This window comes from Phaethon lepturus, unplaced genomic scaffold (genome assembly GCF_000687285.1).
Source record: "Phaethon lepturus isolate BGI_N335 unplaced genomic scaffold, ASM68728v1 scaffold43717, whole genome shotgun sequence".
Taxonomy (NCBI): domain Eukaryota; kingdom Metazoa; phylum Chordata; class Aves; order Phaethontiformes; family Phaethontidae; genus Phaethon; species Phaethon lepturus.
Genome location: NW_010554850.1, coordinates 771 through 24,530, shown reverse-complemented (window position 1 = coordinate 24,530; position 23,760 = coordinate 771). Strand labels below are relative to the sequence as shown.

Sequence of the window (23,760 nt, the reverse complement as noted above, 5' to 3'; positions counted from 1 at the left end):
CACTGAGAGCAGTAAGAATTAAGGCAGCAGGGAATGGCAAGATATGTAAGTATGTGTTGACTGCTTTATTTTAAAAACTTCTGTTTCTGCTTTTATCCTCTTAGCATGTTTTGGCTTAAGAGATGTGTTCTGGTTACTGGAGGGCGCAGAATTGTGAGGGGAAGGAATCGGTGGCTGATTCTGATCATCGCGGCCAGTAAACAGGGTCTGAGCGTGGCTGGAGAGACCCAGGATGAAGCATTTCCACCTTGGGAAGTACAAGTGCGCAGTGGTGGGTTTGCATGCGTTTTGTTGTTCCTCAGCGTGTCTCTGCCCCTTCTCTCTGACTCCGAAGCTGCCTGCTCCTGGGAGAGAAATTGGTTGAAGTTTGGTGGTTGTGCATCCCTCTGCTGCCTTCAGGGTTTTGTTTATTCCAAATGCCACTCGTGCCTGTACTGTCCCTGGTTAGTATATCTCTTCTGCCAGGAACTCTGTCTTTTGCTTTAGCATGATTTGCACAACTTAAGCCCTTTCCCCGGCTATCCTTTCTCTTCATTTCTCATTTGTGCAGGCTGTCTGCTCGAGCGGCTGCTGTCAGCACACAGTGGAAAAACACCCATCTGTTAGAAACCCACCATAGCATATAAGGAGGAATTCCAGATCCGTTTCTAGGCTGCCTCTTTGTCAGAAGAGCTCAGCCATGTCTTTGTTCACTCGCTAGCGAGTCAGAGATGCTGCAGGTTTGTTCGAAGCTTTTCTCATCTTATTTGCTCAGTAACCAAGACAGTTGCCCATTGTTTCACTTGCGTTTTTGTCGTGCATTCTTAAGTGCCGCAAGGCACAATATCTTCATGCCGACAAGTATAAGTTAATGTGTATCTCTTAGCCAACAGCCTAAGGACTAGAAATTTCTGATTGGGGCTGCAAAAAGGGGAAGAGAAAGGAGCTGAATCTCCCACAGCAATGGAAAAAACAAAACTCAACGAGTTTGTTTGAGCTGTGTGGTTCAGAAGGGGGAACTCATATCTGGTGCATAACTCTGCTGCAGACAAAGGCTTGTTGATTTTTGTAAGTTGTTGTCGTGATCATTTAAATCTGGAAGGAATACAGCGTGCAGACAGTCTGGCAGTGACTGGGGATGAATGGCATGTGACCTAAGAGGTGGTGTTCGTCTCCTATTTGAGTAACAAAGGACCAGCCTGTGTCTGTGTACAGCAGCAGGATAAATATCCTAATTTCAGCAGTGGTCCGTGTCAGTGCAGCTGTGTGAGACTGGAGACAAAACTTTGTCTGTCTTTTGTTGTTGCATTGTGAGACCCGGAGCAATGACATGAGAGTGAAAATGAGCAGTCCTGCCTGGGCACCCCTGTGGCTGGAAAAGCAGCTGCAGGAATGAGGACACTGATTCCTGCACATGCAGAAGAGCAAACGTCTTTGATCACTAAAAACTGGGGAGGCAGGAGGAAAAAAATGCCATGTTTTCTTGGATCAGCCCCCTGTGGAGGCAAAGAAAAGCCTGCCATACGTTAATGGGCCACTTTTTATGAAAGTGGGAGTCTTGCACACGCAGGATGGCTCAGCCTGTCTGCGCTGGTGCAGCTGTCGGCCGGTTTGTCTAGAAAATGCTTTTCTGAAAGGTGTAATTATTCTAGACTGTTGAGCAAGTTCTTCTGTGTGAGTGCATTTAAACAATGCCAGCAGTACGTGTGGAAGGACTCAAAATGGAGAGGGAAGGGGGGCAACGTTTTTGATAGCCCTGGGAGAGCAGGAGAGGCGGTCGTGCTGCCTGCGCAGCCGGGACACCAATAGCGTTTTCTGAAATGCTCAGGTCTCTCATCAGCCTTTATGTGGGGGAAGCAGAGGCATGTGGCGCGTCCTGTGTGCGTGTGCTGTCTTTGGGGAGACTGCTTTTGAGGCAGCGAAGGTGAGAGCAGCGTGGGCTGCAGGGGTGAATGCAGCCCACGCTGCTTGTGCCCCATGTTGGCTGCGTGTAAGTACCCATAAGACATCCTGGAAGGATGCTTCTTGAAAGCCTGGCCTTGACCCTGGGAAAAGCATCCTTCCTCGCCTGCCTCAGGAGGGGAGGGCTGTGCAGAGCCGCCCAGGGCAGCGCTGAGGTCTGGCTCTGCCCCTCATCAGGTGGGGAGCCCGCTCCTGCGGATGAAGGCAGGGGGAAATTGGCAGCAGGCTCTGGGGAACCTCTTTGTTTGCTCATGTTATTAGCAAGGAGAGAGGAAGTAATGATTTATTGATGCTTCTGTGATTCTCCTACGCTGAGCTATAAAGGAAGAAATTCTGTTTCCTGGCTGGTATTCGTGGCTCTAATTGAGCTGTAACTTGTTCCTGCAGGGCAGCTCGCCTGCGGGGTGCCGACAGTGCCCCCAGTTCTTTGATACGGCACACCATCAGCCAGTCTAGCCCGTGATCGTCAGGGGTCACTGCTCTGCTCTTCCCCTGCCTCGTGGTGTAGCCAGGCTGGTCGTGACAGGCTGTTTATAGAGCCCAGGGTTTCTCTGCTACAGCATTTTATTTGATTAAGTGAGAAACAGCTGATAGAGGGGGTGGCGGCCACTCCTTTCTGGGGTGAAGTGCCATGTGAATGTGGATCAATACCTCGCCAAAATAATCCTCCATTTTCATGGCACGTTGGGCAGAAGGTGGTGTCCTGTTGGTGCCTCTTGGCCGCAGCCTGGTGCTGTGCCACCCCACACCGACTGAGGAGACCCCTGCCCTCAACCCCTAAGGGCAGGCACGCATGCCTGGCACCTTCCACCACCGTCATTGCCCTATCCCTGCTGCCTTCTCTGTATTTCGGGAGCCGCTGGCACGGCTGTGCCACTGGTGAGCTGGTAACTGGTGAAAGATATAGTTAACAGCCAGTGTGCTGCAGCGGCTGCTCGGGGCTCTGCCAGCCCCCACCCATGCAGTCACCAGCACAGCTTCAGTAAATCCAGCTGAATTCCTGGGCTTTACTTAGTACGTCTCTTCTGACAGCACACTGTACAGCGATGCCCTTTTCGTGCTCTCCCCCGCTTCCGTGCAAGCCTTAGCTTAGCCCGCGATGAGCAGGGTTTCATCTTTGTATCCTGGAGCGTGAGAGGGTCAGGGACTGGATCTTAGCGCAGGGCCCTGCGGGGGCAAGAGCAGACTTCTGAGCACAGATCTCTGCTGCCTGAGCTCAAAGGCTCTGCTCCCTTACCTCGCTGCCAGTTTGTGACCTCTCTTTTGCAGGCTGTAGAGTCATGCCTTGCCAGGATTGCCTGCAAGCGTGTGAGACGGTGGGGGCTTGTGCTGCCTGGCCGTACTGCTCAGGATTTCTGCCTGCACACGTCCCAGCTGCGAGCGTCCTCAGGAGCCGGTGCTGGATGCAGGCAGGAATCCTCTGCCAGCGCTGTGGAGTGGCTGGTCTCCCTAAACTGCGTGGGAGAATGGCAAGGCATGTGCGTTACCCTGAATTGCTGTGAGCAGGTAACCCCTTGAGTCTTAGGGAGAAGGAGATTGTACGTGAGACATTGGCAAACCTGACTTTTGTCACCACACAACCCATGCTCCTTTTAACTGCAATGTGCTTTTTGGTCCATTCTCTTCAAACAAAGCAATGCCATTTTGGTTAACCCAAGGAGCGTGTGGATTCTTTCTAATCACATGATTTAACCAGGATACAGACTTCTGCTTTTTAAGTTTATGTATATAGTGCAGGGGATCCCCAACGCTGGGTGTCCTACAAACCCCAAATGCCAGGCAGTCCCTGTACTGAAGACCCTGCCCCCTGACCAGCTCAGCTGAGCTGGGGAGAAGGAGATGATTTACGAGCAGCATCAGCAACGTCATAAAGTGCAAGTGTCAAGTTAATGCTACTTTCTTATTCCAGCCCATTTGACAGGGTCATGTTAATAGAGGATTGGGGAGCAGAAACAAAAGAAGGAGCACAGCAGCTGGAAGCCGGTTGTCACAGCGCTGCTGCATTACTGTGAAAAAGCTGTGTTTTATCAGAAGAGAAGTGCCCTCTCCATAACGAATGCCATCGCACAGCGGGTAGCAGCTCCAGCCTGTGGATTCCTGTGGGCTGTGGACGATGTGGGCAGGCTCTCTGGAAGAGGGCAGAGACGCTGAGCTGTTCAGTAGGATTCAGCGCTCTGCGCTGCGATCTTCCCTGGGAGATCGGACAGAATGGTGGAAACCCACGCGGGTGAAAGCCTGGCGGGCTGGGGAGGGTGAGAGACGGCAGCGCGAAGGGGTGCATCTTGTGGAGGGGATGGCTTTGGTGGGGTGTGTGAATGTGGAGGGTCTACAAGTGGGGGACGAGGAGCGTGCCAGGGTGGGTATTTGGAGGCTGTAGCAGGAGCTGTGTTGATTTGGGGGTAGGAGCAGTACGAGGGCGGGCAGGCTGTGCAGGGGTCTCCGGCGCTCAGAGCAGCACTGGTGTTCCCTGGGGACAGCAGCGCTGGAGACGTCTGCACTGCTCCCCTTTCCCAGAGAAAGCATGCAGCTTGCTCTAACTTTCTCTTCTCAGAAAATGAGATGCATTCTCTGAAGTAACTTGCCTTTCCTTCCAACGTTCCTTTAAATATGTTGAAATGAGCTTTGCTCCATTTTCTTACTTAGATCTGTGGTTAGAGGTGGTGAAATGCTTCCTAGGCCAATGGGTCTGCTTGGAGGCTTCATCCCAAAGTTGGCTTCTGAGTGTTGTCCTTGATCTGATACTTCAACAAATTTGGTAGATAGATTTTTAACATTCCTGGTTTTATTTTTAAAGTTCTCCTCAGTTGCTTTCTTCCTTACCTCTCTTTCTTGGGAAAACAACAAAAAAAACCTCCTAAATTTTTCTTTTTCAAAGCTGAGTATTGCAGAGGGGGCCTCTCATCTCCACCTTGTTTAGAGGTTGTTTTTTGTTTTGTTTTTTTTTTTTTCCACAGTCTGCAGTTGCTGTTAATTCACATTTGGTTTAGTAATTAATCAGGATATAAATAATACATAGCCTGTTATCAGAAAACTGCATGCCAGTGCTATGGAGGCAGGCACTTTCAGCCCCGGCGGGGAGGGCTTGCCTTCTGCTGCTCTGCAGCCCCCTAAGGCCAATTAAGGTGCATCCTTGATGAGATTCCAGCCGCTCCTTGGCTGGATAAATGGTTGCTCTGATGCAGGGAGGGGGCAAAGCAAGCCAAGATGAAGGGGGTTTTGGTGTTCAAACAGCTGCAGTGAGCGTTGGGAGTCCAAGCACTCCCTCCTCTCCTGCTCCTCCTCTGCGTGCGCGGGCTGAGGCTGCCAGTGGTGGTGGCACCGAACGGATGATGCAGGCACCAGCGGCAGCTTACGGGAGACCTGCGGGTCTGCTGGATCCAGGGCAAGGAGTCAGTAGTGTGTCCTTTGTGTTCTCAGCCTTATTCCTGTAAAGGTCTTTTCTTCTGAAGGCATGTCAACTGCTGATAAGCAAAGCTTTGAAGAATATCCCAAGTCTGGAAACCTGCTTTACCTTCCTGTGCCCCTTTGCCACGGCTCTCCCAGCCCTCCTGTGTAAGCCTGGGGAATGATGTCTTTGGTATTTTTTGCTTCAAGGCTGGTGTTTATTTCAGCTGCAGTAACGAGTGCTAAACTAGCTGGCAGGAGGAATAAATGTTGCTATGACAGCTTGGGTGGAGATTTGGAAAAGGCAGTTCAAGTTGCAAAATGAGTATAAGAAACATTAAGAAAAAAGCAAGCAAAAATACAAACCTAGAGCAAATGGACTCTGAAGGCCACCACGTTTCAACTAGGTCTGAAGCATTCACAGCTGTGTATTTGCTCCATAGCAGGGCAGCAAGAGCAGAAATAATTGAGCTTGGGATAAGCTGGGCTTTGCAGTGGGATCTCAAAAGCTCCCTGAGCTGGCCAAGTATTAAAGGCTGCTGCCCAGTCCTGAAGCTCTGTCCCTGGCCTTCCTATAGGGATCATTTGACTTTGGTGCTTGTAACAGCGACTTTCTTTTCCAGCTGTAAACCTCAAATGGCCAGACTCAGTTTGAAGCAACGGCTTCAAATGTGTTTCCTCTGGAGGAAGGAGGGAAAAGTGAGATGGAGTTCTGGCTCTGGGAGCTGTTGTTGGCCGTTTGGCTCTTGTAATGCCTCCTCTGAGGGTTTCCCATACTATGGTCTCTCCTGCCGTAAGCTTTGGTGCAGAAGAACCCACAGCTGAAGCGGCGCAGTAACATGTTGTGTTCCTCAGGTGCTGGAGCAAGATGTGGTTCTTCAATCTATTGACCGTGCCATTGAGGCTGTGCACAATGCGGCCATGAAGAATGGGGGAAAGTACAACCTGGAGCAGAGAGATGTCCTCCAGTAAGTACGACAAGTGTCTAGGAGAGCTGGCAGATGGAGGGTGGTCAGTGTGTGATGCTTGTGTCTTTTCTATTCTTGAGGGTCAAGCTGGACATTGTTGATTTGAGTCCCTGTGCTGCAAAGTGCTGATGCACTTAGAGAGCTTCCCAGTGTTTGAGCTGGTAGCAGATGGTGCTCCTCCTGTCAACTGCATCCAGCGAAGCAGTGCTTTGGCCTTGTCCTCCTACCCCTGTGCTTGTAAGGAAGAGGAGACTCTCAGCTGTATTGTAGGCTTGGAGAGGAGAAACCCAAAACCTTTCCAGATGCATTTTCTCCTCTCTACCAGCCAGGAATTGTAGAGGTTGTTGGCGTGTGGCACAAGGTCCTTAATACGTTCTCAAGTAATTGCTTGTGAGGAGAATTTTTGTTTTGCTCTGACACCTCACACTCTGCACTGAGGCACGCTGGTTTAATCTCAATTGAACAGCAATTTTAAAGTGCAGGCAATTTCTGAAGCTTGCAATGCAGTATGTAACTCTCCCCTGAGGAAGAGGCATTTTTCTCCAGCAAACTGATGAATAAATCATGGGCTCTTGTAAAGCCTCTTCCTTCCTCCCCCAGAAGTGCTTCCTTAGTTGTTAATGAAACTGGAGTTGGTGTTCAGAGTAATGTAGCCCATTCTGATATATATAGCCCAGATGCAATAAATAATTTAAAAATATCATTTGAATGTTGCAGGATGTCCCTTCCTTTAGCTTTGCTGTTCCTGATGTCATCATTCTGTTTCAGAAAACTGATCCATCACCGGAAGGAGACCGTGTCCCGCAAAGGTCACTCTCCCACCCCGCAGGGGATGGTTATGACGCAGTCCTCCAGCGATCACCATCTGGATGTGGCACGGCAACCCAATGGGGTGTGCCGGACAGGATACGAGCGACATCACAGTCTTCCAAACACGGAGTTCGAGGAGGAGGATGAAGGTCTCTATCAGGTAACAGTGGCTGGACACTTTCTAGGTTCCTTCTTTGGTGGTATGACATCACTCGTCCTGCCTTTGCAGCTGAAGTGACAAATCAAGTGTTTGTGCTGCTTGCTTGGGATTACTGCAAGGTAAATTGATACTGTCTCTGTGTAAGAAGTCTGGAACAGTCCCTCTGCCACTTACATGTGTGATACTTTTTGGGGTCTTTGAGGGTCCATGCTTTTATGGTGACATGCAAGATCTGCTCTATATTGTGTGACTGTCTCTTGACAACTTTCTAAAAGAGTTGCAAGCTCCTCAGAGAATACTTTGAAAAACAGTTTTGAAGTGAACAGCAAAGCTCCCTCCGAGTACCCAGCACTGCTTTGTTTCCGCCTTGTTAAATCTGCGCAAGATCTTTGGTCCTTAAGCATTTTATCTGTTGTGGCTGCCCATTTTTACTACTCAAAACATAAAAAACCCAAAGATCCTGCTTTGCCTGAATGTTGCTTGTCATGATGAATTAAAGGTAAATTGCAGGAAATAATGATTTAGAGCAGATTTTTTTTTTTATCTTGGCGGCACACAGTTCCAAGGTTACTGTGCAGCACCAGCGAGGCTTCAAAGAAGTAGCCCAGGATGGATGCAGCAGTTGTTGGGGATGAATGATGTGGCTGATTATGCTGTGCAGGTATGGCTGGATGTTACGGCTAAAGGCGCCAAGCAAGGATGAGCATAGAGATTTTTTTTTTTTCTTCTACAGATGAACCTGTGCACTGTATTTTTCTTCATCTATCTGGGATAAGGGTTTGGAGGTAGTGTTTATAAGGTACTGATACAGTGTCACTCTTAGCAGATGAGGCTTGTTTTACACTTGAAGAACTGTGAGTCTGCAGAGATAAAAGGTAGCTCTGGCTCATGCAGAACATGGCAATCCTTACAAACTCCATTTTTCTGATTGGTATTTGTTGTCTTTTCTGGGCAGCCAAACCAGCTCTGTTCAAGCCTGTGTCTTACAGGCTGAGAGGATGGAGCACCTTACAGCCCATTCTCCGCGCCGATTCCCCATCTTTATCTGGTCTGTGCTTTGGTTGCTTGCCAAAAAGGAGCAAGACAGATTCCTTGGCTGACAAAGAACAGTTTCTGTCTGGGTGGCACTGAGGATACAGTTGAAGGGCTTCCAGCTTTGCCCTGTGCTGAAAGGGCTTGAGGTTTTAACAACTCAGTCAAGGGATTTCCTGTATGCTTTGAAAATACAAAATGGAGGAAGTAGCATTGCTTTCTTCCACTGGTTATGCAGCTGCCTAAGACAAAACCTACCAAGATCTAAACTTTGTTACTAACTTGAGAGAAGCAGAGGTCTTGGAATGTGCTTTTCACTGCTTGGGATTTTTGGGTGCGTTCAATGTTTGCATCCCAGGGCTGAACTGGATGAAGTACTTGATGATGATACCCGTACTGAGCCTCTCTTCAGCTCCTCCATGGTTAGTGGGAGGTGGGAAGCTGGGGCAGTTACATACCAGCTGCCAAGCAACGAGGTTGGGCTCTCAGAGTATTTTAGTCAGCCCGCTGCATTTGTGAACGCTCAGTGGGTTTGTGATGCTTGTCTCCAGAAGTCTTTGCTGCAGACCAGCGTGTCTGGCTTGGCAGAGTTTGCCTAGAGGAGATGGTGGGCGTGGGATTATTGGTTTGTTTGGTTTGTTTTTTCTTGTTTAAAGGTTCCTACTATACTAGCATAATTCCCAGGCGTTAGAGTTGAAGGAGTGGTGGTGGTCTCTGCCTGCCCGGCTGGGAAGGAGATGGGAGTGTTGTGGTTGAGTCAGCTCTTGTCTCAAGCAGAGCCTCTGCTAGCAGTCCCTGCAAAATGCAAAAGGGGAGGAAGCATACTGTAAAATCTGTGGATATGGGGAAGTTCATAGTCCCCTTGCAGAGGCCTGGGGAAAAGGAGGCTTTCAACACATGTGTAGGTACTTCTCTCTGGACCCTTGATAAGGTCCTTCCTTTTCTCCCCTCTGGACAAGTGAGATCTGAACTGCAAGGACTCCCGCATGGTCACCTTCCACATAACAGCTGGACAGAGGATGTTTTCTCCTCTTTCCTTCTGTTCCCTTGGTGCTTCGATGTTGTACATCCTCCTCTTGGTCTTGGCCTCACGCAGTGGCTGGGACATGGGGTGGAGGGAGGGGATGGCCATCGGTTACCCCTCGCAACTTGCTGACTAGGTGGCAGCTCACAACTCAGGCGGGCACCAGCATGGGGAAATTCATCTGATGCTTCACTTCTAAGTGAGGCTGGCAGAGCTCTGAGCTAACATTAGCTGTACATCTATTAATTTAAGCACTAGTCTGTAATAGCTGTGTTAAAATTGCATGGTAAATTTGGAAGGGCTAATGAAGCCATGGAAATATTCCAGAATGACCCAGCCCTAGCTGACTCCAAATAATGTCACGCTGCTGCTCTAAGCTCTGAACCTGCCTGTCTGCTGAGTCCCGCTGCTTTGGTAATCGTGGCTGTGCCATGCCAAGCAGCTCCGACTCATGCGGTTAGCTGCGCTGCTGTGCAGAGAGGGTTCTGCTTTTAGCACAGCTGAGCTTTCCAGATTTGGGACCAGCCTTCCAGCCACATGATGCAGAGACCCCTCTTGATCTGTTTGGCCTCTCTCAGCTGTGCAGTCTCTTTTTGGACCGACACAGATAATTTTTGAAGCTGTATGCAAGTATCGTATAGCGTTTTACCCAGCGGACAATGTGGGGTGGATTGACACGAACAGAAGAGCTCAGGCTGGGAATCTGCCCCAGTATCTCATACTAATCTGCCAACTAAAGGCACTTGTAAAGAAGTGAGTTGTTATGTGACATAGTAAAAGGTTGGATATATCAAGTGTTGGGTGGGAGAAAGGGACCAACAGATCCCTTTTTAAAAGTCTTTGTAAGCTGTGCAAACTGCTGTGGCTTCACGTGTCTGGTGGGCTCCAGACATGGGCTGTGAGCACCGTATTGTCAGCTTTTGGCATCGAGGGTTGAACATTTGAGATGGCTCCTGAAGGTGTCTTATTTCCAGGAATATCTTTGCTCTCATTTTAGAGGAGGTTTCTACCCTTCCTGGATCCAGAGAGGAGAAAAAAAGTAGAATTTTGCATTCTCCTTGTTCTGAGCTATTTAAGATAGAGACCTTTCAGGCGCCTGTCTCAGTTTTTCACTGCAGGGCCTGGCATTGCTCTGTGCCCTGTGTGGCCTTTATAGGGCTATTCAGCACTGACAGGTCACAGAAAAGCTTCTCTTCCAGGGCTAAAGAAACTTGGGAAATTGCCACCATGTGATGGTCTGAGTGTCACTATGGTAGGTAGATTCCAGCAGGATTCAAACTGGGCTACCTGAGACATTCAGGCCATCTCTTCCTTCCCTTTCCTTCCCGAGCTGCCCTGGGTGGTTTTCCTGCAGACAACAATTGCAATATCCCATAAAAACGGAGGCATGTTTCAGGCAGCAGGCTCTGAGTCACAGAAGTCTTAAGAGACTCCAAACTGAGTCTTCTGGCCCTGAGCTGCTGGGATGTGAGGATTAGAATATTGATGCCATGTGCTCCCACCTAGCTTGGCCGCTGTGTTCTGTGGTGTCCTACTGATCAGAGGTTAACCCTGAGGTTATACCTCACTGGAGTAATTCTGGGTGAAAGTGATGTCGGTGATCATGGTGTTTGTATCTGACAGCAAAAGATGAGTGTAGGAATCTGGATCTGGGACTTGGCATTCCTAGCAGAGGATACTTGCAGGAGAAACCCCAGATGCAAAGAGTTAATGTAACTCCCTGGCAAAAACTTTTCCCAACGGGTCTTGCTATAGGTAATGTAGGATTGCACAGAGGGTCTAGCCCTGTTTTCTCCCTGCGTGAGCAGAAATAGCTCTGAAAGCATGGAAAAGGCATTTACATGTCTCCAGTCCTTGGCTTTGTCTTTCTGCAAGGGTATTTGTAGCTGATGTAATAGATCTCTCCAGAAGAGCGTCTAAATACGCGCTCTGTTTGCAGCCTCTGTGGAGCTATTGAGAGTAATGTGGAGTCACAGTGTGTGTGGGGGATTGCATTTGAAATAAAGGAGGAGTAAATGCTTGACAGGTCTACACGATGTGTGTGCTATGTGCTGCTGAACACAGCAATTAAACAAGGGCTGCTTTGCCTGTCACAGGGAGGGGATGAAGCAGGCTTGAGTGCTGCTTTGTTCTTCTAGGAAACTGCCTATTAATATCTGTCCTCCTGAGAAAACTTCCACGAATGATGAGAGAGATGTAAGGACAAATCTACACATGCACATGAGAAAGAAGGTTTCATAATGGAGAATGTCTTTATTGTCAACCTCCTTTGATTGCTCTGAAATCTTTCCTTATAGATCCCACCACAGCCCCGGCGTGCTGCTCCTATCACCCCCCCACCTCCAGAGAAACGCAAGAACGTGCAGATTGCTGCTCCTGTTAAAAGTAAGGACAAACTGCTTTCCAGATCTCAGGCACAACATGGACACTGGGTGATACAACAGTCATGGTGCTCAGATGTTTCTGCTTTGTGCTTAGAAGAGCATCTTTATATATATCCTAAATTCCTATAAGTTTTGTATCCTTATAAATATATATAATCTCCTAAATTCCTGTAGATTTTATATCCTTTTGTATCTTTTATCTATAAATATATATATATCCTAAATTCCTACAGGTTCTAATGCTAGCAATCATGAGCTGGTGACCAGTGCTCCTCCACCTGATCTGGGAGGGCCTGGGCAGCCTGGCATCTGTGGATGGGTGCCAGGTTTGGCATCTTCCTGGTCCTCTGGTGCCAGTGGCCCTGGGAAATGGGATGCTCTCCAAGGATCAAACTTTCTGCCTGCTCATGTGGCTAATCTGGCCAGCACATGACCTTGGTGATTTAAGATCCTTGTGGGTCTGTGGGTCCTTACACTCACAGACCCCATGGCCATCTCCCAGCGAGGCAGAAGGAGTTTTCCCTGGCAGTGCAGAGTGCAGTAGTTCACTGGTAGCGCTTTTAGCACAGGCCCAAGTCTGCTTTTGGCTCCCAGTCTGTTGGGCGCTTTCTTTGTACAGTGCTTGGATGACAATTCCATCAAATTGGTGTCTGGTGTCTGTAAGGAGCAGAAATAATACCAGTGGCACTGCCGTGTATATGCTGCCCACAGGCAGGGGAGCTTCTGGTTGCAAGCACTTCAGGGCAGAGCAGGACCATGGGGCCAAGGCAGGAGCTTCTCCACCTTCAGCATGGTTGGGCTGGCAGAGGCAGTGGTCATCCTGATGAGTTGCTGTCAACTTGCCCAAGTGCTCTCCTGTGCTGTGATGGTCACACCATTAGTGACACAGCCCATTTCAAGCCCACTCATGCCCCCTTGTGAGGAGCAGGGCAGAGCTGTTGACTTGCAGGTAATTAACTGAAACTTGGGGCTAGCAACAGCTTATGTAATGGTACTTAATGGTATTGAGCCATTTTTCACTGTGGTAGTGGGAATGCGCAAAGGTCAGTTTCCTTCAACTCATTATCTTGATTTAATGAAGCGTGGTGGCAGCTATGATTCATGAATGCTCCTCTGTGAGGAGGGAAAAAGAAGGACGCTCCCCTGTGGAAGGGCCCTGTTTTTCTGTCTAGCTTGTGCTTGCCTTGGGATGGAGTGATGGATGGAGTAGTGGAGGGCTCTCAGGACCAATGGGGCAGGAAGGGTTGGAGTTGCCTGCAGAGGTGCAGCAAAGGTGTTTCACATGTCTGTCCTACTGGTCCTTCCTTTGGTGTGGGGTAAACTGCCTTCCCTGAGCGCTGGGCTCCCCGTGAGGTGTGCTCCTCTTCCAGCATCAACATCAGCTGCTCTCATGAAGCTCTAGATGAAGGTAGCCCAGTGTTTGCCCAAGTAACTGTTTTCATAATCAGGGAAGGACTTGGATACATTTCTGCCCCTAGAAATGAATGGATAAGGTTTACCAAAAATATGTATTGGAACAGGTTAAAGGAAAGAAAAATCTTAACATCTCTTTGCTTGTAGTGGATTTTTTCCCTTGGAAGGTGGGACAGCTACTGCTGCTAGAGCTAGTCAAAACTAGAGGCACAGGGAGAAATACAGCAGAGCAGATGATGTGGAGGCTTGTGAAAGCAGTATATGCTAGCAGGGCTCGTGATAAAATGTTGGAGAGTGCTGAAAGGGAAAGATTAGAGGTGTTGTCAGCCAAATATTTCCTTAACCATGGTGTGCAGTCAGTGAGGTTCGTGCAAGAGGGAGGTGCAGGCTGGCATGTGAAGCCTTCGATGTCTTGCAATTCTTGGGCACCATCATTCAGAAGTGAGAGCCTAGATCCTGAGCGCAGAAAAAGGCGCTCTTTAAACCAGGGGGAAAAGACTTTTCTGTCCCTCAATCCTGTCCCTCCCTCCCTCTCTTCCAGTGCATAAAACACTAAGCCCTTTGAAGGGTATTCATCTCAATAGAGTAGTTTTCCCCTTTCTAAAGGGGTGATTGTGTGGGAATGCTCCAGAGAGAACTGGTACAATTTTGCTTTGAGATAAGTGAGGCAGGAAGAGGAGTTAAACTGCTTTGGTCGCATGCACAATGAGTCTTTTAATGGACTGCGCTGTAGCATTTGGGTTTTTTTCTTTTTTTCCTTTGATGCTGTTGCTAAGGTATTTTTAATTGTTCCCTTTCAGACGCTGTTGAAATTATCCCTGGGTCAGCTTCTAGTGCCTCCTCTATAAGCACAACATCCCTGGATACCTTGTACACCACTTCTTCTGTGTCAGAGACCGCTCCCCCAACAGCCACCTTGCCCCCTCCAGTCCTGCCAACCCCCCACCCCCCGTCCCAAGCCGGAGCGTCCACACCACAATAACGCGTAATTTGGATGCCGGCTCTGTGGCCCACTCCCGCTATGGGACTTCCCCAAAGGATGGGGCCAGCAAATCTCCCCAGACCAAGAGGGCTGCCCCGGCACCGCCAGCTGAAGGGGGGACCCAGAGGTCGCACACTGTGGATGGGGAGAAGACTTCTCAGGTGAAGAAAGCTGCCCCGCTGCCCCCCACAAGCCTGGATGCCTTCAACTCCCTCTGCTTGGAGGATAAGGTGGCGGCTGCGGTGGAGCCAGTGCCAGCAGAACCCAGTGGTCTGGCAGTGTCCGTGCCCAAGACGATAGGTGCCGAACTGATTGAGCTGGTGCGCAGGAACACCCACCTCAGCTATGAGCTGTCCCGCGTGGCCATCGGCGTGGTCATCGGCCACATCCAGACCTCCATCCCAGCAACCAGCAGCATCATGGAGCAGATTCTCATCTCCGTGGTGGAGAGTAAGGTAACACATGTGGGGTGGGACTGGGCTGGGGGGCTGCTGCAGACCACCTCCTAACATCGGGCAGATGGTGTTATAATGTTTGGGATGAGAAGTGCAGTGAGATCCCGAAAGAAAGGAGAGGTGCTAGGTGGGGTAGATGTCTAGCTGAAGGAACCAGGGGTTTAAACGAGGTCTGAGTACTGGTAGCAGGGAATTGGAAAACAGATGAGTTTATTCCCCAGATGAGCTGCAGATGTGTGGCATAACCTTGAGTTTGGAGCTGAGGGCGAGAGGTGAAACCAGCTGAGAGGGCCCTTGGTGCTGAGACGCACTGGTAGCCTGTGGCGGAGGGGCGAGTGTCTCTGGTGAGATTGCGGTTTGGGGAGAGCGTGGAGAGATGGATGGCAGTGAACTGAACCACATGAGCACATCAGGTGGGAGGTCACAGCCTTCCAGGTCCCAGGCACAGCGCAGCGGTGGGAATGGATGCAGCAGGACTTGAAGGCACACTGAGAAAGCTCTGACATGAGTTGTTGACCACTGATTGTGAAGGCTCACGGGGAACCATTGTGGCAGCATAGAACTGGAGCAAGAAATGAACAGTGACTTTTTAAAGAGGTATTTTGTGTTATGAATGCGACAAATAGAAGCTGAGGAAAATGGAGTCTTTGCAATAAGTGCTTCTTTATGGAAACCTTTTATAAAATAATGCATTGTATAGACTTGTTTTCTTCTATGGTTCTGCACGTCCTGTGTGTAGATTCAGCATGCCTTTGCATACTACAAATCTGCTTGGATTCTTGTCTCTTTTGATGACGGAGCACCGAAAGCGTCTATATGTCTGGCTTCTATACCATCTTTCATCAACGCAATGAAAACTAGTTTTCTGTAGATACAAACCTCTCTATTACTCTATAACACGTGCTTCAGCTCTGCTTTTTTTAAGAAGCCACAGAAGAGTAGTTTTTCAGCCACTGGAGGAGAAGCATTATCTTGAGCTTGTTCTAAATAAACTATATGCCAAAATGATCATATATTACTCTTTCCTCTGCTGCAGACACACAAGAAAGGAAATAAAAGGATGCTTGCGTGCAGCAGTCACTGAAATAGTGAAGTGCACCTGGGCAGCCCTCTGCTTTAGTTGAAGGGATAATAAATTTCAGCTCCCACTTGCTAAATACAGCCCTGAGGAGTACATTTCATATAAACATCTAAGACTGGAGCTCCATTGCTAATGGCAACATTATAATGAACTGTTCAGAGGCATTTGAATATGGAAGACTAATGGCATTCAAATTTTAGATCAAATTGTAATCTGGTTAACTGTCTGCGCTGAATAGAGGGTCCTATAAGCAATCATCGAGTCTCAGTTTGTGGCCATAACCCAACGGTTAATTGCTTCCTACTTCAGTAACAATACCGTGTCAATGTGTGATCTAGATTCAGCAAAAAATTCAGCTGTTTCAAGCAATGTTCTGGCTCTGACTTGCATGCCAAGAAGTTCAGTTTTCTGTTATTTGGACCTTGGACAAGATTTGAATATTACTTCTATTTGTAATACCTGTTCTCGGGATACAATAAGCTTAATTCCACAGAGGTCGTTTAGTGCCAAGTTTCTGCAGAGTGAATTTGAAAACCTCAATTTCATGGCCATTGCTGCAGACCAGCCTGAAAAAATGGGAAGAAATTCTGATGCTGGTGCAGGGGCAACTATGGATCTACCTGTAACTGATACGGTATCTATCATCTAGGACATCTGTGGGACTTAAAAATGCCTTGTACTGTATGGAGACAGAAGAAGGTTCTGTCCCATCTCATCTTACCTATCTTGAGCGGTACTGCTTTCAGAAGGAGTGCCTGAGTGGGCTTGCACAGTGCTCAGGTATAAATGTCGTGGTTGTAGTGTGTGTTTTTCCTGAATGTCCCATGCAGAAGATGTAGCTCTGCTGATACTAAGTGCCTGGTCCCAGATGAGGTTGTTCACCTGGTGTAGAAGACCAACTCTAAATGATAAAAGGGCAGTCACATTTAGTTGTGGGGTGGCTGTACTGCTGTAGGTTCGCTAGTGTAGTTTAATGGTACAAATGATTATCGTTGACTTTGTGTTGTTCATTATACCAAATAGTTCCATGATCTCGGGGGTTTTTGTGTAGAATTGTTGCTGAGTCATCAGTTGTAGGTCAAGAGCTTTTTCTTTAGTTTGAAAATCCTCTACACCCCAATCCATGCAAATATGTGGTCAGTTCTTATTTTGCATATTTTTCAAAGTTTTTCTTCCACCCCCTAAAACAGAGCAAGACATCAGCTTTGATTTAAAGCTTTGGTCTGCTCATAGTAGATCTCATACCTGCTTCAACCTTTTGTATCATGTTCTTTAATTAGTTATATCCTTTCTATTCCTATTCCAGTCTTAATCTGAAGTCAGATCACTGCTTTACAAAATCAATTCCAGAATCCATTACCTCGCTTCTATCCCCAGTGCCTTCTGAAGGTTGAATTGTGGTGGCCTTTCCCTCTTATTTACCTTGCTGCTCCTCTAGTGTGTGGTCTGCCCAGACACGTGTTTTCAAGAGAATAAAAGACCCGTCTGCTGGGACAGCATATTGCTCCTGCTTTTAGGGAGGTTACATAAGGCTACACTGGGTGAACAGCATAGACAAGGAGGGTGCAGAGGTGCTCATGCCTTAAGAAAGATGCTTTCAGAGGTACCATGCTACTTGGGGAAGCCTGATCTGCGGCAGCAAACGTGCTGAGTTGGCTTCCCTGTGTCAGGATTTGGCCTGGCCTTGGAAATGGCCTCTCTTGTCCTTGAGCCAGTTCCTGATGAGTGGCATGGTGACTGGGCAAGATGCGCAAAGGGAAATTAAACCTCTTTTTGGAGGCGTTGCTGCAGTGACCATCTAAACCAGAGCTAGCTTTCATAGGAACTCGTTTGAAATTTGGACGTAATTAAAGATAATATAGATGCTGCCTGATTTTTCAAGCATCTAGAGGATCACCCGGATTAGTATGTGTTGGTGTGATACGTGATTGCCTTCAGCTCTGCTGAATTATCTCCCATCTGAGAGGAGGTGGTAGCATCATAGATGTCCCGTCTAGGGAGGTTCACTTGAGGATTTATTAAACTGAGTGTGAGGCAAGCAAAATTGCCTAATACACAAGCTAGCTACACCTGGAGAGGGAGCAGTTAGAAATCGCTTATCTGGTTTTTATTAAATTAGCATTGCTGTCTTGCATTTGTGACTTGGACCCATCTCTGGTTGCCTTAAATTTAAGCTTGGAAACTGCTGAAAAAGGTGTGTAATTCAGTTCGGTTTTGTAGGTCACCCCAGGCTGCTGTGTGGGCTCAAATGGTTCTTGGATGTGTCGGAGATGGAGGAATAATTTAGGAAGTTGGTGTGGCAAGTCCTTTGCTCACTGCTAGAGGAGCCTTTATGAAGGTCTGTGCCAGAGTCTTCACACGCAGCCGTCTCACTTCAGCTGTAGATGGGTGTTGTGGTTTAGCCCCAGCCAGGGGCTAATCGACACTATTCTCATACTAAATCCAAAACACAGCACTATAGCAGCTATTAGGAAGAAAATTAACTCTGTCTCAGCTGAAACTAGGACAATGGGCAACACTCATCCAGAGAGAGCTGCTGCTGAGTATGTCTGTGAAGCAAAGGCGCATTGGGCTGCAGATGGCCGGACACCTGAAAAGCAAAGGCTGCAGAGACCTGACTGAGGCGAGGCTCACGTGGTGGTTGGAAGCCAAGTGCTCCTCTCTCCCTGTGACAGCCCACGCGTCTGTGCGCAGAGGCGTTCCCTCCAGCAGAGCTGGCCTGCCCCGCCACAGAGCCGCGTCCCTGGGGTGCCCAGCTGGGAGCAGACCTGCTGCTGCCAAAAGAGTGCCTGTGAAAGGCCTGCCCTGGAGAACTTGGCTGAGCTGAAGTCAGGCGTCTGTCTTGCACCGTGTTTCATCTGGTTTAGTGGCTTCCGAGGAGCCTGTCAGTCTGCATGTGTCGAGAGCAGTGTTTGCCGCCTGGTTTTGATAAATGTTGCTGTAGTGGGAACAGTTTGCTGCCCAGACGAGGGGGGAATTCCCAGAGCAGTCCGCTGAAATGTGTGTTAAAAGTGCTATGTGGTTTACCCGAGGCAGATCTCGGGCTCATCTGGAGGGAAACTGCTGGTAGGTGTGTGTAGCCATGGCAGTGGTGATCCACCACGCTTGCTGACATGGTGGTGGGAAGGGAGGCATGGGAGGAAGAGCTTGGCAGGATGGCATGTGGGTTTTCATGGCAGACGTGACCACCCCCAGCGGTGTCGGTGTGATGAGGTTCCCAAAATGGTTTTGGGCTGCTCAGGAGGAACAAAATCCCTGGAACAGTTTGTTCTGCTGGGCTGGGAGAAGGGAGCTATTTGAAACAGCAAGATAATGCAAAATGGCATTGTTACAAATACCAAAACCACCTTCTGCTTATGGGCTCTCCGGCAGCTTCCTGGAAACAACCATATGACGAGGCTGCAGGTTGAAGTAGCTGCCAAGATGTTTAATAAGCAGAGACCTGACCCTGGTGGTGGGAGGGCTGAGAATGATGCTGAGAGTGCATTGAGGTGATGTGTGGTGTAGTTACACCGGTCGGATTGAAGAGCTTGTTAATGGATTGACCTCATCCAAGTCCATTAGGACCTTGATGCTTGGTGGAGTCATAAGGGCTGCAGATGAAGGACTGGAAGGATCAAAGAAGATTAGTGATAAGAGGCTGAATAGAGCAATCATTAAAACAAGTACTCATTAAAATGCTCATCTAAAAAGATGTCCCAGCAGTGGACTGAGGTAGGACCAGCCCTGCATTGCTCCGGCGAGAAGGATGTGAGTCAGGTACATAAATGGAGAACCCTCTCACAAGCAGCTGGGATGCACGAGGATGGGCAGGTGACACCAGTGTTTCAGGTCCTTTGAAAAAAGAGCAGGAGATGGCAAGACCAAGCAAGTCTCTTAACTAACACATTTGCTTCTGTGATAAATCACCATTCAGTGGGAGATTCTCTTGCATTTGTGCTCAGCTCCTGAAAGCTGCCGTCCTCTCTCACAGCTGGTTACCTGGTTTTCTGCTAGGCCATCCACGGCTTCCCAAAATTTTAAGTGTACAGAATCTTCTGTTAAACCAGCATGCTCCTTCCTTCATTACCTGCCTGATAAAAATTATGTAATGATCAGCGACAAGAACACTTTTTTATTATATAATTGAAGCACTGAATTGAAATCCTAATTAGTTCACACCCCAAATACCTTGAAGCAAATTACTAACAATTCTGTCTCTAATAAAGCAGATGAGATGTTACTGTTAAACCTGTAGTGGTTTTCCCAGAAAGGGCTGGATGGTTGAAGGTGTGCAGGAAGGGTACAGCCAGCCTGTTAGAAGGAGCTGTGCCAGGACAGGACAGGACTTCTCCAGGTTTCCAAAAGACACTGTGCAATAGCAGGGTGTCCTGGCTGGTAGTGGTAAAGGCCTTTTCACACTGAATGATTGGGACTTGTCACTGCATGCTGCAAGACAGCTTCATCCAAAAATTAAGGGCTTGGTCTCAGTGGGGGGGGTTTCCCTGTTTGAATTTCTCAGCTCCATTCTCTTTCACCTTCCTGATCTCCTGCTGCTTGTTGTCACTGCTGCCAAACCCTTGTGTATATAACTTAAGTTTTTTTGCAAATTAGTCCTTACCTCTCTTAGTGGTGCCTGGGCTCATCACCTGTAATCAGTCCGTTTCCATGTGCTGGTCCCCCCTTCTTGCCCCGCTTTCCTGGAAGCAGGTAGTTCATATGATATATTTAGGTTCTAGAGGGTTATCCTAAATATCAAGCCACAGCATCTGTTGGGGCAGGTTAACTGCTGCCTGACTGCTCCCCTCTCTCGAAGGAGAGGAAAAGTGTAGGAAAGACAACTGAGGAGTGAAGCCTTCATGGCAAGGGTTATGTATGAGGTGGTGGGGATGCAGATGACAGCAATCTGAGAAAGGACTATGTACAGTAAGATTTGCTGAGTTAATTTGCATCATAGCTATGAGCTTCAGAGCTGCTGTGAACGGTGGTTGAGCTCTGCTGTGTGGAAGAAAGCAGCACCAAAGCAGCCCAAGATGAATTGGTTCCTGTCCTTGCTGCAGAAGATGACAGCTCTGGTATTGAGCAGATGGCATGTAGAGTACCATGGAAGTGTTTGCTCCTGAGTCAAGGATTAAAGGGAGATCTGTTCCTTTCAGGCTGGAGGGAAGGGACTGTCAAGGGAACTTCTCCTTCTGGAGGCAGTTATGCAGTGTGGTGGTTTTGTGTCCCAGGACACATCTGTTTTACTGGGGGTGAGCCTGAAGCTGAGTTCAGCTGCCGCATGGCAGCGGTCCTGGCCCATGCAGGGTTTGGCTTTCCCCATTCTTAGGATTTTCCAAGTCTACAGTGTGTCCTTTGAAGAACTTCTGAAAACCTGCCTGATGCCTGTACCCAGAAGGAAACCAGTGTTTTACTTGTTTTGTGGAGAGGTAATAGAGTTCATTGTGGGTTCACTGAGGTTGGGTTGCCTCATGCTCTGGGCACACTGGACTGCTTTTGTGAAAGATGTGGCATGTTTGGCTGCCCCGTGGGAAGGGCGAATGATGGTTTAGCTGGCACTGAGCATAGTACACTGGCCAGGCATTTTAGGTTTTCCTTTAAGTGTGTTGAAATGTGCAGAGGGCTGTGGTCATCTGAGCTGGCTTCTTGCCTTAAGTTGTTCTCTTCCGGGAAATGGGCATTCCCCTTACCGCAGCGTTTCCCGCCCAGGGCAGGCAGGCAGGCAGCCCGTGGTGTTCTGCAAACACCCTCTGGTTTGCTGCAAAGGGAAGTGGGGAAGTTTGTGGTGTGCGTGTGTGCTAAGAGGTTACAATTACGTGATCTAGGAGAGACTCGGGTACAGATTCCCACGGCTTCAGGAATGTTGGTTTGCCTGGATCAGCCTTAGGTTACTAAAAGCAGTAAGAAAAAAGGGGTGTAGCTTTGAGGTTTCTTGGGTTCTTCAACATCCTCAGAAGACAGCTCATGCTCCAGCAGGGTGGTGGCAGCTTGAATTTAAAGACTTTTGGACCATGCACTGGTTCTGGCACCTATTTTGATTCATTCACTGCATTAGCTGTGCAAGGAAAGGAGGCAGGTAGAGGCCCCAAAAGTATGAGAGCTGAAATAACATGTATCTTAAACTTGCTGTCTTTTTGCTGCCAGCTCTTGACTGAATGAGGTCAAGTGCCAGTCCCACGACAAAAATTAGAGGAAACAGGCACCCAAACAACAGCTAGCTGTCAGGACCCCACTTACCAGTGGTTTTGCTATCGTGCAGAATCTAAGTGCGGGGCTGCCCTCAGGACAGATCTGCCATGACGAGCAGCGGCTGGAGGTGATCTTTGCAGATCTGGCCAGGCACAAGGACGATGCTCAGCAGCGCAGCTGGGCACTCTATGAGGATGAGAATGTCATCTGCTGCTACTTGGAGGAGCTGCTTCGCATCCTGGTGAGTAAATTTCTTTATAGGCAGAGCAGACAGTACCAGTAAAGTTCCTTTTTTCTGACCTCCTTCGCCCCTTGCATTGCCATCGGATCTGCTGTTTCGGAGGGCATAGGTTTCTTGTGCACCCCTTACCATCAATGTGAAGCCCTGCCCTCCTGTGTGGGGTCTGCAGTGCTCTTGAACTGCCTTCCCCTCCACCTTACAAACCTGTTCTGAAAAGAGTTATAGAACAGTTGTTCATGGTAACTGTGGTATTTAGCTATCACAGGAGAATATAAAACCTCACCTCCAAACCTAAAAACTGTCATCCTGCAGCTAACCTAGAAGTTTGCCGTGAATGTTGTTGCATTCCTAGGCCCATATAAAATGTCTTCCATTTAAAACATCCTCTGTGGCTGGGAAGTACCTGCGGGGTGAGGCCCATTAAATGTGAAAAAAAAACCTCTCTGGTTGCCTTGAAAGACAGCTTCAAAGCTGTTTTTGTGAGCAAGTGTAAAATATCTTGGCACATCTGTGGATACAGGAGAGGTACCTCCCCATAGTGAGCAGCGATGGGAAAGACTGTCCCAATGCTGTCACTAGCACATACCATCCCATACGTGTACAGGGAGTGTGATGGTATGGGAGCTGCCACTCAGCACGGTGACACTGTTACGAGTTACGAGTGCTGGTGTGGGGTTTGCTCTGGCACTCATTTCATATTTCTCTCCAGCTCTGACATAAGCAGAACAGATATTTTTTTGTGTACTAAATGCCAGTGTCTTTGTCACTCCACATATGGCCTGTCACCTTGCTGTGGGCCTGCACGACAAGAGGGGGATTTCGTGCAACCATTTCCTCATAGTTTAGGGGTGGGAGGTGTACAATACTTGTCAGGGTGGGAATGGTACTGGAGCTGCTGTGTGCACTGCATGATGCACTCATCAAGCTGCTGCTCAGGTCATGGGTGTTTTAGGTATTTTCAGCCCAAGACATGCAGTATGGCAGAGTGTTTCTCAAAAATTCACTTTGATGCAGAATCCGCAGGGTAGCGGTGCTTGAGCTCTCTTTGTGCTCTGCCTTGCGTTTCTATGTGAGATGGTTGGGCTGGGGCTACTGAGATCTGAAAGCAGCTGGCCTCCCTCGAGGTCCCTGCAGGAGGCATCTTGCCGCTTTGTGGGCTGACCTGTTTATTCCTGCTTCCAGACAGATGCAGACCCAGAAGTTTGCAAGAAGATGTGTAAGAAGAATGAGTTTGAATCAGTCCTGTCCCTTGTGGCATATTATCAGATGGTAAGGTGGCAGAATGCAGCAAATCTCTCTACTTTTTGAGGTTTCCCTGAAGGTGTAAAAGAGCGGGCTTGCTATGATGAATATATGTAAGAGGTTCCTGCTGGATAGGGCAGTTCTGTGAACTAGATGGAGTTGCAGCACATCCCTTTTGCATGCTGGCTAATGTCAATGGTATGCGTGCAAGCTGTGTGGAGGAGCAGAGGATGCTATAGACTTCGAAGTGATAGCGAGCACTGTGAAGGGTAAGGCTTGCTGCTTTTATTAGCTCCATTGAGGGATGGAATCGGTGTCGCTAGTGTCTAGAGGAAGGATTTCCAAGGATGCCTTGGGAAAGCTGGCAGGCTGTGACTGCTCCTCTTTTAATTGATGCACTCCTGTGCATTAGTAAATAGCTTTGCTCAGGAAAGTAGGTTGTGAATAGAAGCACTGGGAGTGAAGAAGGAAATCA

At 48.4% G+C, this 23,760-nt stretch overlaps 1 protein-coding gene across 1 annotated transcript; it reads left to right on the top strand.

Moving 5' to 3' along the window:
• Positions 1-232: 232 nt before the first annotated feature.
• Positions 233-23,312, top strand: LOC104616299 (NCK-interacting protein with SH3 domain-like; the record flags this gene model as incomplete). The annotated part of the gene is given in 8 exon segments (XM_010291979.1): positions 233-271; positions 6,181-6,293; positions 7,062-7,263; positions 11,617-11,704; positions 13,917-14,038; positions 14,041-14,553; positions 21,873-22,043; positions 23,226-23,312. Coding segments are annotated over 8 exon segments (1,335 nt in total), but the record flags the coding sequence as incomplete, so codon positions are not given.
• Positions 23,313-23,760: the final 448 nt, after the last annotated feature.